The sequence below is a fragment of the Aspergillus alliaceus genome (assembly GCF_009176365.1).
Source record: "Aspergillus alliaceus strain CBS 536.65 unplaced genomic scaffold BDW43scaffold_6, whole genome shotgun sequence".
In the NCBI taxonomy this organism is placed as follows: Eukaryota; Fungi; Ascomycota; class Eurotiomycetes; order Eurotiales; family Aspergillaceae; genus Aspergillus; species Aspergillus alliaceus.
In genome coordinates, this window is record NW_022474689.1 from 521752 (window position 1) to 537582 (window position 15831).

The following is a 15831-nucleotide window of genomic DNA, read 5'->3' on the forward strand; positions in this document are numbered from 1 at the left end:
AACTTCGTATAGAGGCAATGATTTCCTTGCTTCCCTCGCCTTACCACCTAGTGATATACTAGGCAGCACTGTCAGTATAGCTAATGTCATATGTTTGGCAAGTGTCAGTCTCAATGTAGCAAGCTCTGACTGGGGCCGAGCACGGGGGTAGAGCAAAGGTATAGTTTAGGTCATCCTGGCTTTCAGGGAGCGTCAAAATATTCCACTCAGATAACGTCGCGCGGTATTTCAAGCTGGGCTATTGGTTTAGGCCCACATGGGCAAGCTGAATCGGACGGCGACTGGAGAACAACGCATTTTTCCTTGAAGATACCCGGTCATTTCATTGAATGTTTCTTTCGGCTCAATCCCAGTGTCTCCCAGAGTATCCATCCAACGGTGCCTTCAGAAGAACATATATGGCTTTAACACATTATAATATCTAGTGATACGGTTGTCACGGTCAACTTGGCTCTGTAAAATTTGTTCGTCACTACTGTATATGCTGATGGTATGGTCAATGACTCCATATTACTCTTTAACCCAGATCTAGACGTACAGGAAGAGCGTAAGTTAACTCCCTATAATACTTTGACGCTCTTCGATAACAGGCAGAACTATACATAGCATTCCTTTAGGTAACACCGTCTAAATCGCAATATCATATCTAATAAGGCAGCCTATATTAGGTAGTTCAACGAATAAAAAGTACCGTTAACAGGAAGCCTGTTATTCCTTCCATTCTTGCCAGAGTGGCCTCTTACTAACTGAGCTGTTATTCCGTATATCAACGGTTGTAGCCATGTGTTCTATATAAGACAATATTATAGTCTTCTATTATTCATTATTACACATGCGTGACCTATTTCGACAGAATATCTATGTGTTAACGGCTGTATGAGAGCTTTAGCCGCCATATATCCCTCCAGCACAACCTCGAAGCGAATCTGAGCATTCAAACCCTGTACATCATCCCAACTTCTTTCCCGCCTATCTCCACCATGGACGCCAACCGCGCGTATATAAAGCGTAATACCGAACAGTCCAGGATATCGCCGCCGATGTCACCCAGATGCTTGCCCAGGCCGCGCAGACGGTTGGGGTTGCCGAGTCCCTGACCGCTGGCGGCGTGATGGCAACACTCACCTCTGTCCCCGGTGCAAGTGCTGCATTCCATGGTGGCGTCGTATCCTACGCGGCACCCCTCAAGCAACAGCTTTTAGGCGTGGATGCAGGCCTGATCAGCACTATGGGTGTTATCCACGCCGATGTTGCAACACTGATGGCGGAAGGCGCTCGCAAAATCACAACTTATGACAGCAAACCAACGACATGGGGGATTGGGACAACGGGTCTCGCTGGTCCCACATCTCAGGATGGAAAACCTGTCGGTACAGTGTATATCGGCATTGCCTCGCCTACGGGAAGTAGGGTTTGGGGTCCGTTCAGTTTCCCAGGGACTCGTGAACATATTCGTGAGGCTACTATCTTGGAAGCTTTGTCTCGTTTGCGTGAGGAGTTGGTCGATTATCAAGGTTGTGCGAAAAATTAAAAACTCCTAGGACTCTTATCTGTCACTTCTCACACTCTCGAGCAGGTGTAATTCCCTTTCTATAATGAGAGACCCTTTTTTTTGAGGGGAGAGGGGATGGGGCATATAAAGTAGTACGACATAGGGTGTCTTTGCGTATCTCTCCTGACACTGTTTTTCTATTGCTACTTTCCAAGGCCTACTCGAAGAAAACAATATTAGACGCTGTCGTATTAAATTATATATGTAGAATACTAGTTGATGGTGCCATTTCCCCCTTCCTAGCCTGTCTAGGAATACTGTTGATTGAGTCAATAACATCTTCCCGGTGAGTGTCCGCCTCCATATAAAAAGAAATTTCTCGCTTCTTCACGTCAGCTTGTTGATGCCATTAAATGACACTATGCGATGTTCAAGCGAAGGGATAGAGGGCCCACATTGATTCTAATATTGTTGGCCCGTGCGTAAGATCGGCCAGCCTCAATCCATGAACCAAGAAACATCGTAAGTCATACTCCACAGCAATGATATGTCGCCCCGTAACCTTCTCAGATCAGGCCCTTGTAGGGTGCGACCACCCCTGTAAGATATCTACCAGCTGCAGAGCTCATCGAAGAAGAATGCGCGCCTCACTATAGCCCCAAGCATTTTTACCCAATGCGCCTCTGAAGGACTGAATGACAGACACCGGGTTGCTGCCAAGCTAGGCCGGGGTGCCAGCTCAACAGTCTGGCTAGCTCGTGACCTACACACCAGTATGTGTATGACCGCTTGCCATGACTAAATTCTAATAAATATAAATTAATTCTGGTGGTGATGGCTTCCGGCGCGGTATGTTGCGGTTAAAGTCAACGCAAACTACGCGCGTCAGGAATGTGCCGCAAGGGTCTAGGACAATTGATAGAGAAGTAACCATTTTAAAGATTATAATTTCTTAATAATGTTAATATAAGCGAGAATAAGCGAGAACCACTGTTCTTTTCCTTATCTCCCACTACTAATCTACCTAGCAATACTATTAATGTAGTCGATACCATCTGCCCGGTAAGTGTCAGCCTCGATATAACTTTCGTCCTTGGGTAGACGGAAAACGAAGTTTGAGGCTTCCTGTGAATATTGTAGCCATTGGGGGATATTTGCAACTGTTCAAATTAGCTTTCTCTCCAATCTATTAGTGAGATAAGCCATGCACTTACCATCATGTCCGTTAGGGTCTAGGACAGTCACAAATGATGTCCACATTCGAGCAACCAGATTGGCCAACTCCAGGCGGCCGGGATTATCTCCTAGTGTTGTTATGTTCTGGACTGGGTTGGCAAACACAAATGGGATCTGCATTTTTATCAACATCGTTCAACACCTCAGGGTTCGATTTTCAAGTCTTGACACTTACTTCTGCGAAATGACCCACCCCAATAGTACTAGACGTATTTAAAGCAGGTACATCCCATCTATAAGAGTAAACCTGCTTTTCGTACTTGGCCATGGTCTGCGCAAGAAGTCGTCTCGGTCCGACCATATTCAGATCGCCCGCCATTGATTCATATCGCTTATACATAAGTCCCAATTTCGGCCATGTAGTGTTTCCCCATCCATATGGACATCCCACGGCCGGGTCATTAGGGTAGAGCGTAAGCAGCTTAGTGGCTTGCTCGCGATTAAGAACCCAGCGTTTTGAGGCTAGTATAGTCAGCTAGTGTCTTAGCTCATGTCTTATTGGACAACCTACATATAAGCTGCTCAATACACTCTTCATCCGTATCTGTCCCTGTCGTGCCGAAACTAGTTCCCTCATCTGTATTAGTTCCCAGGAGAATAGGCACTTTGGCCATTCTCCCTTCTGTAACGCTTATTTGGGGATACTCCTTGATGAAAACGCCATCGATAGTTGCGAACCATTCCAGTCCTTCATATGCCGCATCGTATAGTGTGTCGTAAGAGACATCCCGTAGGCATTGAAGTGTATCCGACGAGGAAGAGCAGCTTCATCTCATTAGCCTACTGTCGAAGCCTATTGGAAATAAAAATACCCCGTCTTGTTCACAATGCGATCGTACATAGGCTGATGCCACTCTGTACCATTCCAGGGCGGCCCGATGGCATTTCCCGACTCCATAATTGCTGCCGAATTAGTCGAAGTATCCTAGCCTCGATGGAAAGATGAAGGATCTCACCAGCTCGGAACAAACCCTCATTATCCCCATCATTAGCAACCAGATGCGCTCCAACGCTATAAGCGCCTCTAACTACCATTAGCACCCAGAACCCCATATCCAGATCCACAATCTTACGCAGATTCGCCCCAAATCGTAATCTTTTCCGGATCTCCGCCAAACGCCTTTATATTCTCCTTCACCCACCGCATGGCAACTCTCTGATCTCGAAGTGCCAGATTATTAGCCCCAGATGCCTGCCTTACCCGTAAGCCCTAACCATATCTAAAGCAGAATACAGGCAAACAACATACCCGAACCTCCTCAGAATCCAAAAGACCAAAAGCCGCCAGACGGTAATTGATCGAGACCCCTAAAACAGGTCTATTATTCAACGCGCCCTGGCGTACAATGTAACTCATGTTGTACCTGACAGATAATCGCATCCGGTCAGACAGCACTTTATCAAGTCATCAAAATGTAGCTAGCGCGTTTACCTCGGATCTGTCGTTGCGCCCTGTTGCCATCCACCCCCGAAAATCCATATCATGACGGGGAGCAATGGGGTATCATGTGACTGGATTTTGGGCCGAATGATGTTTAGATTATGACAGTCTTCGTTTAAGTGGATCAATCCTATGTTGACCAACTTGGTCTCGTCGGATCCGTAACCGGGGCATTCGTAGCCGTATGCCGTTGCATTGTAAAGGACCGCCTGTTCGGATCTGTTCAGGCCGTCTATTGGAGCATTGTATGGCCCGGAGTCACTGTTATTGATAGTATAGTCTGTCTTCAGAGATGATGGGGTAAACCGGATAGGTTTATCGGCATATTTGATGCCGAGGAAGAGCTCCTGATTGAACTCTGGCAGAGAACGACCAACAAAGATGGTTTCCGTCTGTGAATTACTCGATACAACGGTTGCCACCGGCGGCAATGAAGAGGACACCTCGGCTCGAGAAGTTTTCAACGAACCCGGGAGAGCAAGAGCGGGGCCCCTGAGGACGACGGCTACCCAGAGTAGCGTCTTAAAATGGCTCGCCATGGTTGAGATATTAGCTGAAACAGCTGGGTTAGAGCAAAGTCGGGGGTTTCCAGGGCAAATATAGTACCCCAGAAAATCCACCACAGTGGTTTCGTGAAGGTAGATTTCTCCGAGTGGGCGCTCATGTGGCTTATTGAAAGTGCCTTGTGGAGTCTGATTCCCAGGCCGGTTATAATATTGGACGGGTATTTGGCTGTGTGCTCTTGCCTAGATCTCTCTAGAGTAGCTAAGAGACATGGTTGTCCGGACTAGTTTATTAGCAGTGATGGTATACTCCACGAGGAGTGGGCTTTTTGGCTGAGATGCCTATACATTTCCACTAATAAACGTATTTTGCTGTCTTTGATGCTGTAGTGGTTTAGGAGGTTGAATGCATGGTTCCACCAATGAGAGCAATAGTTGTCTTGGATGTGCTGCGGTCCTTCTGATGTAACTCCATGCCGATCAATTCTTTAGTGCTGCGCTAATGTGTTGTTCTGCGGGGTATGAAGAAGTGAAAAACAGAGATTAATCTCTTAGCAATGTGCAGTCCCGATGTAGGAAATCGTTTTGTACGAGTGTATTATAATAATTAGATCCCAATCGTTGAGGAACAGTAGTTATTCTCTCTGTAATGTCGAATATACATATCACATACTCCATTCGAATCACAAATTCGAACGGCGCAAAGCATATGTGTACTCTGCTAGTACATGAGAAAGCTTTCCAAGTCAGTGGTGATAAAGATAATAACATCATCGCTGATATTCGTCTCCTACAGTATATATAGTGTGCATACTTTGCATCAGGGTAATCAGTACTAGATACTTCACTTGAGGTACGTAACATAGGACCCAAGATATGCGTGTTCTAGGGGTTATATCCAGCGTATACAAAGTTACCTTTGGCAACCATGTCTCTAGGTTCCAACATGTCTCAGGTGTGCAGGTCCGTCACACAAGCAAGTTAACCGGTATTCATCTATCCATTTTCTCAGGATTGCATGTACGCTGTAAGACTGAACGTTCCATGCAGATATTTAGTAGCAGCAGAACCAGGAGAAGGTAAAGAACGAATACATGAAGAATGGAGAGAGCGAGGTTTAAGGGGGAAAATAACAAGAACAAGAGGGTAACTCCACTCTATACTACGCCGAGAACCCAATTTACAACTGCTAATGAGAACAACACCTCAAAGGTTCACTCCATTGCTCCTCATAGCACTGCCACTATGCCACAATCCCTTCTCTCAGCCCATGTCCGCCGTAGGCTCCGTGATGCCAAGGACGCTTGACGAGGGAGATACGGGTATCCTAAAGAGCCTATGGACCCAAATAAGCTAACACAGATTTAACTTATAAGAGAGATAAGAGAGACGCTAAAAGAGGAGCAGTAGAAGGCGACAGAGATAAGTGTGGGAAAATCATGAACCAAGTCCTCGGAGCCAAGCTGGAAAGTATCATTGTTTCGCATTTGATCCTTCATGCTTTGCTCTAGTATCTGGGCTTGGGAGCGCATGTGAGAGATTACAGATCCACAGAGCAGAATTTTCCGCGTTTAAAAAGGAGACATTATCTCGATATTCACATGATAGTCTGTGTAATAGGATAGGTAGGGTTACCTCCGCCTCGAGCAATAGTGTTCATGGAAGGTCCACATAATGTGCTGCATAGGGCAGTGTTTAGCTTTTGCTTATAAATAGACATGCTCGATTTTCTGGAATCAACTAGCGGCGTTGAATCTGGGTCACTATGGAATCAGGAAAACTTTCTATTTTCTATTCACTTAGTAATGAGGCCGCCCTACACTTAAAAGGTAAGATGATTTGATAGAGCAAAGATACTCCCGGAGGCATCAGAGAGAATATGAGAGAAAGGAAAAAAAATAAAAATAAAAATAAAAAACACAAGGGGTATTCTTTTCAGGTCTATGCCTTTAGGAGATCTAGCAGGGATTCTACAGCAGTTGTCATTACTTTTTCACTATACAATATGTCTCTGGTCCGCCTGTTGTCCATGAAAAATGGCGACCTCTGTGGTTACCCCAATGCTTTTATCTCGCGCGGTACCCGGCTCCGATGATTGTACCGGACCGCTTGGGGGTATATTAGTCTCCGAACCCATCATCTCATAGTCATCATAGCCATGTTTGGAAAAGGACAACAGACGCTTGCTGTCTCTAGCCCTAGACCTTAGCCCGGAAGAAGGCTTCGATTGACTTGGCATCCCAGACCGATTGCGCGTGGAGAGCGAGTACTCGGTCAGCTGGGTAAATATATTCCCAAACACCGGTTTCAGGGCCGGCACAGACAGCGCAGTCAAGGTGCCGGCAATCTCAGCATTCTCAATGGCCATCATGGGATTGTAGGCCCAACTGCCGTCATCCGTCCATTGGCCGATGGCTACAAAGTAAACGCGGACGGCAGAAATGACAATGACACTGTGAAAATTTCTGTTAGATCCACCGGCAGGAATATGACAGGGGAAATAGTAAATCTTACAGGACACCAGGGAACATAACGAGGGAGAGCTGGGCTTTCCGCTTCAGCGAGACATGGAGCTCCTTGATGAGGATGGTGGGGATGACGAACATGAGCACGTCGCAGGTCAGGGAGACTGCCGAGTTAACAGAATAGACCAGCCCCCAAGTCAAACAGGTGTAACTGATGGGTTCCTCCTGCCAAGGGTAAGGCCATAGCCCGGTTACAGGTCGACAGTGGAATATTAATAGAAACAGCTGAGGCAGGTATGCGGCGAGTAGGAAGCCGGCTGCAATTTTAATCGAGAGGTGTAATTTGCTGGAGCGCGCAGCCAGTCGGTGATAGAAAGCCAAACCCGATAGTCGACAAAAGAACAAAGCAGTCGTGTAGAGAACATGCGCGACGAAATCCAAAACCTGGGTCTGGCGCACGGTTGGCATCGCCAGGACATACTGGATGTAGTCCATATGACGGCCACTTCCCAGTTCGATCAAAACGACGGAGAGGATGACAAAGGAGATATAAATCAACTATATCCCGACGAACGATTAATTCCAAGCTCAGCTTCATTCTCGACGATTGGTCCGGGAAGATCTTTTATTTACCATGGTGAGAATGGCCAGAGCATCGTCTAAGCCGAGTCTCTTGACAAGCCATATCCGTGCATAGAGGCGAACTATCATAATCGCCCCAGTGAAGCACACCAGGAATATGATGGCTACAAGGGCCGGGCGATCGCGCGACTCAGCGAGGTACTCGAGCGACATCCCAGGAGGGATCGTCCCCGCGGCATCCGCGAGGAGGATGTCGTCGGGAATGGCCATGGAGATCGATCCACAGAAGGCGATATTGGGCCCTCACTCAACGGGACGTGCGTGCCATCTTAAAGCAGGGCATCAGACGTCCATCCAAAGAAGGCAGGCAAATGTTTCAAGTTTCTTCATCGTAATGGAAGGGCACAAAACACTAAATAGCCAGGATTTGTCTCACGTTGTGAGAACTTTAACCGTACGCTAGAAAGCAATAAACTGGCTTCGACAGTGGTTCTATCACTGGCCCAAATTGCTCAGAAATGAGCCCTTCATCAAATCAGCTGCAAGAGAACCGTTTCAAATCCCGGTTGCAGTGGACACCGGGTGGCATCGAGCGGGATCCGCACAGTACCAAAACCGTGGACGCGACAATCGGTCGAAGCGAATCTATGGGCTGAGTGTGGAGGTCTTACCTTCTTTAGCTCTCCAAGCGATTGCTAATTAGCTTTCTTCCTTCATACACTGAGAGATTCTGACGTTACATTGGAAATTTTTCCAGTGGAGATTAGGAGAACCGACGATACCCCCCCCCCCTGGAAGTTAATCTTCAAAGGATCGCGATCGTCCAGACTTTTGATGCAGAACCGACAAGGATTAGAATGGTGGAAATAGTTGCACCTGGCCGGCTAACCCGATCGGCGGTGGTTCCTGCACAGGATCGCGAGAGATGCATTAAATCTCCAAAAAAGGCATGACAATGATATCGAACCACATAGAGCATTGACAGTGCAAGGGGTGGAGAACTCCCGCACTAGTCATACTGCACTCTCTTTCTCTCCCTTAGTCAGTCTTCTCGTCCGTACTATTGCTTGCCGGTGTGGAACGTACGAACGCATTTGTCAACTTCCACGACGGCCTTCTTATATCGGTATATGAACCCGTGGAGTCTCCGATCGAACGAAAAACGCTCCCCACCGCCCCCCTTTCGCTCCTCGCGTGGGATCGATCACTGATCAAAAAGGTCGATCTTCCCCTATTTAATGTGGTCATTCTATCCAACCGCACCAATTTTCTATCTCGATACAACCATAATACATCATGGTGTTGAGATCTCTCGGTCGGGTCTTGGCCACCGGCCTCGTGTTGGCGAACTCTGTTTCTGCCAATGCCAAGCCCGATGGAGATGATAGCCTGGTTGCCTGCCAGATCGTGACAAACCCTTATGAATATGATTTCCCTGCCTTGGGCACCAATGGAGCCTCTCTCTTTCCCATGCGTTCGTGCAATGGCTTCAAACTCGAGGAAGCTAGCATCGACGCCATTCAGGAGCAATTCGAGGCTGGAAATCTCACCAGCGTTGAGCTGCTGCAATGCTATCTGGAGCGCATCTACCAAACGCAATCTTATTTGAAGTAGGTTATCATCACCTCCATGTATGTGTGATTTGATATTGACGTTACTTTACAGTGCCATCCTGCAAGTCAATCCGGATGCTTTCAAGATCGCCAAAGCGCTCGATGATGAACGCGCCAAGGGAAAGATCCGCGGCCCGCTCCATGGTATTCCGTTCATTGTCAAGGATAATATCGCCACCAAGGACCGCCTGGAGACCACTGCTGGCAGCTGGGCACTTTTAGGATCCGTTGTGCCCCGTGATGCCCATGTTGTCCATGGCCTCCGCAAAGCCGGTGCTCTGCTCCTGGGCAAGGCCGCCCTGAGTGAGTGGGCCGACATGCGTTCCAACAACTACTCCGAGGGTTTCTCGGCCCGTGGAGGCCAATGTCGCAGTGCTTACAACCTCACGGTCAACCCCGGCGGCAGCAGCTCCGGGTCAGGTGTTGCCGTTGGTGCCAACCTGGTTCCCTTCGCCCTTGGCACTGAGACCGACGGCAGTGTGATCAACCCTGCGCAGAGAAACTCGGTCGTCGGCATTAAGCCTACTGTTGGTCTGACCTCCCGCGCTGGCGTCGTTCCCGAATCGCTGCACCAGGATACTGTTGGTACTTTTGGCAAAACCGTGCGCGATGCAGTCTACGCTCTCGATGCTATCTATGGCATTGATACCCGTGATAACTACACTCTTGCCCAGAAGGGGCAGACCCCTGACGGAGGCTATGCGCAGTTCCTCACCAACAAGTCTGCCCTCAAGGGCGCCGTGTTCGGTATCCCCTGGGAGTCCTTCTGGGCCCTTGGCGATGCCGATCAGATTTCTCAGCTCCTTGAGCTGGTCGACCTGATCAAGCAGGCCGGTGCCACCGTGATCAACGGGACTGAACTGCCCCATTACAAGACGATCGTCTCCCCAGATGGCTTCAACTGGGACTACGGCTCGACTCGCGGATACGCCAACGAATCCGAGTACAGCTACATCAAGGTCGACTTCTACAACAACCTCCGCGACTATCTGTCTGAGGTCGAGAACACCAACATCAAGTCCGTCGAAGACCTCGTCCAGTACTATCTTGACAACTACGGCTCCGAAGGTGGATACCCGAGCATCCACCCTGCCTTCGGCTCCGGCCAGGACGGTCTGATCGCCTCCCTCGAGAGCAAGGGTATCATGGATGAGACCTACTTCCAGGCCCTCGGATTCTGCCAGCGCACTACCCGCGAGGAAGGCATCGACGCCGCCCTGAAGTACAAGAACAGGACCCTGGACGGTCTCCTCGTGCCTCCTGACGTTGCCCAGAGCATCCAGATTGCCGCCCAGGCTGGGTACCCCGTGATCACCGTTCCGGCTGGCGTGGGCAAGGAGTCCGGCATGCCGTTTGGTCTTGCCATTCTGAACACGGCCTTCTCGGAACCTACCTTGATCAAGTACGCTAGTGCTATTGAGGACCTGCAGAAGTCGACCGGAACCAAGTATCAGCGCTCTCTTCCTCAGTGGCGTGGTTACTTGACTCGTAACCTCCCTGTGATTATGTAAAATAGATTCGAGCGTGTTGTGCTCGATGGACACTTCTACTATTGTTAGAGGATACACATTATGTAATATTAAGTTAGACGTCTCATAGACGAGATATGTATACCCCTAATCCATATCATTACTTTTCTGTTATCTTGTTCTCTTGTCTTCTGTATTTTGTAGTTGAGGGTATTCCAATAGCCAGTATAGAACGTAGCAATCATAACTTCAGAGTATGTATGCAGCCTACGAGGAAGGTCCAACCCAGCCTCACGTGTCACCACATATGTACATCTAGTGACAGTAATAAAACCTCGAACAAAAAGAAGAGATATCTATGCATTCACATCCCTAACCCAGAACTTGAGACTAATACCTCGACACATCCCTCCCAAAAACATTATTCAACAGCCACCGAAACGCAACCCGCAACTTATTCCTCCAACTCATGCTCATAGTCAAATACGCCGAATTCCACACAAGCCACGCCATGCGCCCGGTCAAATATTCAGGCGGCTTATCATCTTCAGCGGGGAACTGCATGAGCGCATTCGCATTCCCGATATATGCCAGCGTGCCCATATTATGGAACGAAAACGGCGGGGAGCTCTGGATGTCCCCCTTATTTAGCCTAGTAGCTAACCATTTAGCTTCCTGGGTCGTCGCCTGTGCCGTAGCGGGCGGAGCACCGGTTTCCGGCATGGCGTTGTCACCGAGGGCGAAGACGTCTTGGAGGACGGCGGTTTTGCCGTCGGCATTTTCTAGTTGGACGCGAAGTTGGCCGTCGACGAGGAGGGCGCCGACTTTAGGGGCTTTCTTAATATGCCAGGAGGAATCTTTTGCGAGGTCAGAGGGTGGTTTGGTGCCGTCTTTCATAAGGGTCGATGCTGTGGGGAATGTCTCCACGTCTTGGAGAGCTTTGCTGACGAGTGGGTTCATTGCGTTTCCGGTTACCCAGACACACATGCCGACTCCTACTTCGCCTTCTTCTTTTGTCTTGAGTGTTAGGCATCGTTTGGGGTCCATTTCGTACGGAGGCTCGGCGCCTGGTACCCCCCAGCGGAGCCCTTCTACGTGGTGTGAGGTCTTGATGTCGATGCCTTCTTTCTTCATAGTCTCCATAGCCCACTTCGACAGGGATTCGTCAAACATAGATAGCACCTTGGGCGCTACATCGTAGAGCGTTATGCGAGGGAGTTCTTTGAGGGCAGGATATAGTGTCATCATATCTTTGTAGATGAAGTCACGGAGAGAAGCCGCTAATTCAGTCCCCGTTGGTCCAGCACCGACAATAGCGAAATGCAGCAACCATTTACGCATCTCTGGGGTGGTGGTCGGGAGCACCGCTAGCTCGAAACATTCTCGGACGCGACGCTTCACCCGTCGCGCGTCGCCAATATCTTTAAAGAACATGGCGTTATGCCTCACGCCGGGGGTGTTGAAAGTTTTGCTGACTGCGCCAACGGATATGATCAGTTTGTCATACGGAACCTCGAAGTAATCCCCCCTTTCCCATCTGCGCGCCTCTTGCATCGGCCGCAACGAGGCGGTCTCCCTTTCATACTCATGAGTCCGCGGCGTCTCTGTAACGCCGCTCTTAACCACGGTGGACTCGCATAGAACGGTCTTCTTTTCTAGATTGACGGCCCGTGCTGCGGCCTGGATGAAATCAACCTTGGCGCGGGGATCCCGGATCGGTTCCACGATATGCGAAAAATCCAGCGAACCGCCAGCAGCGTCCGTCAGAAGCGGGGTAAAGACGAAGTATGAACGAGGAGAGATAATAAGAGGCGAGAACGAGCTTGGTGATAACTTTCGGGAGAGGGTATACCCTCCCCAGCCAGATCCAAGAATGACCACCCTTTCCTTTCCCCTGTCAGATTCAGCAATTGCAGCCGAATGGTCCGCCTGCGTCGCCAGGCATCTTTTGCACTGAACAAATCTTGAGCGTCTGATCTGGTATGTACCTAAACGCAAAGTCCAAGATGTCCGTCCGAAGCGAACCAAACTATTCACATGAACCGATCCCATCTCCCAGTATACAGAGTCAAGAACCACGATCGGAAAACTGCAGACATGACTTTTCGATCCAAGGAGTCGTTATGTAGTTGTATAAGGAACGAGTGGATCGACAAAAAGGAAAAACTGTAGGAGATTCTGGTTCTGAACACATGATGACCTCATCGACTCGGTGGACGAGACACAAAAGTTTCAGGCGGTGGAACGAAGGGAACGAACCGGAGGCACATCAATTTCCATTGTGACGGAGAGAACCTTCACATTCCGCGCAGTTTCGAGGCTTCCATCCTGCTTCCATCTCACCGAAGGTAGTCAATTGATCCACCAGCGAAGAACGGGAAGGGGCATTGACTCATAGGGAGCTTCTGCTCCCGACTCCCTCCGAGAAGAGCTCCGCTACAGATACACGTGCAAGAATAAATCTTACAGCCTTCGGGGCATATAGGCGTTGCACACAGCCTCCTTAGAAGAAGGAAGCTATTCTTCTAAGCCCAAGGATTCGTCAGTGTGTACCAGATCGGAGAGGGAATCGAGATCCCCGCGGAACCCGACGGGTGCGGTTCGCATACGTTCCGAATTCCTAAGAGTGCGTGATCCGGATCCACATGCAGGCTTGGGAGATAAGATTGCGAAATCCCGAACTGTATGTGATGGCGGGCATGTGAGGAGGGGGGGAGGAAGGGAGAGGTTGAAAGACAGGAGGAAAGTTGAGGGAAGTCATGTTTTTACTGTCATGTGACGGGGCCATCAATATATGCATTTCTTCGTCTATCATATACATCATCATCATATCTATATCCAATCGTTTCTTTTTCGTTTGCAAGTTCATCAATATACCTCTTCCCGTCTCAAGAGTATACCCCTTTTACCTAGAGTATGAGCAGTTCCCCTGGTAGATACAGGTAGCAAGCTTCCCGCAAACTCAGTATCAGCACTCCTCCGAGACTTTGTCCCACTGAACATCTTTTCCAATTCTAATGCCGTCGTTGGCCTTGGCTCGTCAATAGCTGGTCGCCTCCGGGCGTTCTTCTTTCGATGAAACAACCACCGGCGGGTCCGCCGGATGGCTTCCTGACATCCATCGCTGATGTCGTCCACGATCAGGGCAATGAGAATAAGGGGGATAGAAATGGAAAACCCAATGCCAAACGTATATTTCGTTACATAGGAAAGATGGAGTTGCTCTGATCCATCAGCACCGTGGGGGAACTCTTGGAGGTTTATAGTAAAAAAGGACGCGATGAATGACAGGGGAAGGAAGATGGTGGTTACAATAGTAAAGACCATCATTATTTTGCCCTGCCGGGTTGTACCGGCTGCTTGGTCGCGGGCAAATCGAGCTTCAAAAGCGTTTGCATGTTTTTGCTTTAGATCTAGCAAGTCCGTGATGGATGAATAGATACGCTCCGCTTGCTTGTCCATCCGATCGATGTCCTTAAGGTGCATATCGATCGTACGCTGCTGTTCCTTAAACCTTTTCTTAACTTCATATTGCGGTCGATTTTGTATTTGATGAATCCCGCAGATCACGTCTTGAAAGTCAAGCAGGACATCCTGCTGGTGCTGTAGGACGGTGCGAATCATATTGAGTTCGTCACGAATATCCTTGGCTTCGCCGAGAAGGTCGATCTCTTGTCCAATATCGAGGAGGTTATCCACAAAGAGAGGTACTTCATCTTCATCTTCTACAAATTGTTCCTCACCTTCGCCATCAGCGGCGTCCTTCTTTGACTGTGAGCTCCGGGAGAAACGACTCAACTTGCGATGGTTCTTGAGCCAGTCGGAAGCTTGCGCTGACGCGCGGTTGAATCTGTTGAAGAGAACTGTCTCGCGGTCGGTTGCGATACCAATTGAGGACTCGAACATGTCCAGGAATTGGTACTCTTCGTCACCCATACGGTGGCGGTCAAACACACCCGAGCAGCGGTTAGTGATGATGTTCGCCAAGTCATAGACAGAACGAACTGGTTCTCTAGTTTTGGAGTTTATATCCTCGATAATTCCATCCAACACGTTTAATGGGTCATTCTTTGGTTGTTCCCAACGCTGCGCAAAGCTAGTGACAATCAGATTCGTCCCCATAATCCACATCCACAGCTGGTCCACCATAAAGATTTTGGGCTCCGTTCCATATCTCTCACGTCCTTGCCCTTTAGTCTGATAGCGATACACCACCTGGTCCTGGTCTCGGGTGTGGGTATCAATGTTCGGGTAGAAGAACTGATCCAATGTCCGTCGGACATGAAGAGATGCGGTGGAAGATGCCAGATGCGCACGGATCAGCATTTCATCCCGTGTAGGGGACCGAGAGAGTCCAGGCTGAAGATTGAGTGTCTCGGCTCGTTGAATTGCTTCTTCCATTTTCAGTCTCCTTTCAGCTGTTTCGAAATGAAGATATGGCATGAACACACAGACATTGCTGGTGATAGAATGCCCTTGCTCCTTGCACAAAGATGATGGAGGTCGATGTCTCTCGTCATTCTTCGACTCAGACTTAGACACCCATTCACCCTTGGATTTGCCCCGTTTGGTGGTACTTTTTGCTTTCTTGCCCTGGGAGCTATTTGTGGCATCATCAGAATCGGCCCGCTCGGACTTGCTGCCCCGGGGCTTCTGCTTTTTCGCATTATGGCTACCACCCGTTGCTGGGCTTTTGGGTGGCTCTTGGAGACGTCCATTGATAACAATCTGAGGGATCTTAGGCTCAGCATTCTCCTCCGAGCTTTCTTCCTCGCGAGGCCGTAGCTTTCGATGCGTGCATTGACACATCGGGCGCATAAAGTGGGAGTGCGTTCTTTGCCCTCGATGTTGATAGTGAAATGATTTCTCAAGGCCCTTGAAGCTTTCGATATCGTGCGCCCCCTCCTCAATGAAGTTCTTAGTGAGCAACGCCTCTACCCAAGCCAGATTATTAGCGGGAAGGTGGATCCACCTGAAGTCAGTAGCTTTACTGTCCCTAGGAATGGTAGTAAACGCTTGTTTATGTGGAT

The 15831-nt window shown here is 49.0% G+C and overlaps 6 protein-coding genes across 6 annotated transcripts; 2 read left to right on the forward strand and 4 right to left on the reverse strand.

Annotated features, from left to right (window-relative positions):
- Positions 1-1051: 1051 nt before the first annotated feature.
- On the forward strand, positions 1052-1531 carry BDW43DRAFT_307530 (CinA family protein; the record flags this gene model as incomplete). The annotated part of the gene is made up of 1 exon (XM_032046262.1): positions 1052-1531. One exon carries the CDS (start codon positions 1052-1054, stop codon positions 1529-1531), a length of 480 nt encoding a protein of 159 aa, XP_031904091.1.
- Positions 1532-2512: 981 nt separating this feature from the next.
- BDW43DRAFT_307531 (putative triacylglycerol lipase (LipA)) lies at positions 2513-4708 on the reverse strand (the record flags this gene model as incomplete). The annotated part of the gene is made up of 9 exons (XM_032046263.1): positions 2513-2652; positions 2707-2842; positions 2904-3190; positions 3240-3493; positions 3541-3631; positions 3685-3752; positions 3802-3920; positions 3978-4092; positions 4161-4708. The coding sequence occupies 9 exons, from the start codon at positions 4706-4708 to the stop codon at positions 2513-2515; spliced, it is 1758 nt and encodes a 585-aa protein (XP_031904092.1).
- Positions 4709-6564: 1856 nt separating this feature from the next.
- BDW43DRAFT_202993 (uncharacterized protein) lies at positions 6565-8344 on the reverse strand. Its single transcript, XM_032039164.1, has 3 exons — positions 7771-8344; positions 7187-7695; positions 6565-7125 (listed from the first exon to the last, which is right to left on the reverse strand). The coding sequence occupies exons 1-3, from the start codon at positions 7987-7989 to the stop codon at positions 6669-6671; spliced, it is 1185 nt and encodes a 394-aa protein (XP_031904093.1). The 5' UTR covers positions 7990-8344; the 3' UTR covers positions 6565-6668.
- A 113-nt stretch (positions 8345-8457) lies between these two features.
- Positions 8458-8750, reverse strand: BDW43DRAFT_203018 (uncharacterized protein). The gene has a single exon (XM_032039165.1). It carries the CDS (start codon positions 8696-8698, stop codon positions 8525-8527), a length of 174 nt encoding a protein of 57 aa, XP_031904094.1. The 5' UTR covers positions 8699-8750; the 3' UTR covers positions 8458-8524.
- A 411-nt stretch (positions 8751-9161) lies between these two features.
- BDW43DRAFT_265019 (amidase family protein) lies at positions 9162-10933 on the forward strand. The gene is made up of 2 exons (XM_032040737.1): positions 9162-9329; positions 9385-10933. Exons 1-2 carry the CDS (start codon positions 9190-9192, stop codon positions 10841-10843), a joined length of 1599 nt encoding a protein of 532 aa, XP_031904095.1. The 5' UTR covers positions 9162-9189; the 3' UTR covers positions 10844-10933.
- A 49-nt stretch (positions 10934-10982) lies between these two features.
- Positions 10983-13558, reverse strand: BDW43DRAFT_265021 (putative pyridine nucleotide-disulfide oxidoreductase). Its single transcript, XM_032040738.1, has one exon. The coding sequence runs from the start codon at positions 12851-12853 to the stop codon at positions 11192-11194; it is 1662 nt and encodes a 553-aa protein (XP_031904096.1). The 5' UTR covers positions 12854-13558; the 3' UTR covers positions 10983-11191.
- Positions 13559-15831: the final 2273 nt, after the last annotated feature.

Excerpts from the sequence above, each read along its gene's own strand:
- BDW43DRAFT_202993 (XM_032039164.1), bottom strand. The coding sequence starts at position 7,989 with ATGGCCATTCCCGACGACATCCTCCTCGCGGATGCCGCGGGGACGATC. Across the intron at positions 7,696-7,770 it reads CTCTGGCCATTCTCACCATG|TTGATTTATATCTCCTTTGT; the intron begins GTAAATAAAAGA and ends GTCGGGATATAG. Across the intron at positions 7,126-7,186 it reads GTTATGTTCCCTGGTGTCCT|TGTCATTGTCATTTCTGCCG; the intron begins GTAAGATTTACT and ends AAATTTTCACAG.
- BDW43DRAFT_203018 (XM_032039165.1), bottom strand. The coding sequence starts at position 8,698 with ATGCTCTATGTGGTTCGATATCATTGTCATGCCTTTTTTGGAGATTTA.
- BDW43DRAFT_265019 (XM_032040737.1), top strand. The coding sequence starts at position 9,190 with ATGCGTTCGTGCAATGGCTTCAAACTCGAGGAAGCTAGCATCGACGCC. Across the intron at positions 9,330-9,384 it reads CAAACGCAATCTTATTTGAA|TGCCATCCTGCAAGTCAATC; the intron begins GTAGGTTATCAT and ends GTTACTTTACAG.
- BDW43DRAFT_265021 (XM_032040738.1), bottom strand. The coding sequence starts at position 12,853 with ATGGGATCGGTTCATGTGAATAGTTTGGTTCGCTTCGGACGGACATCT.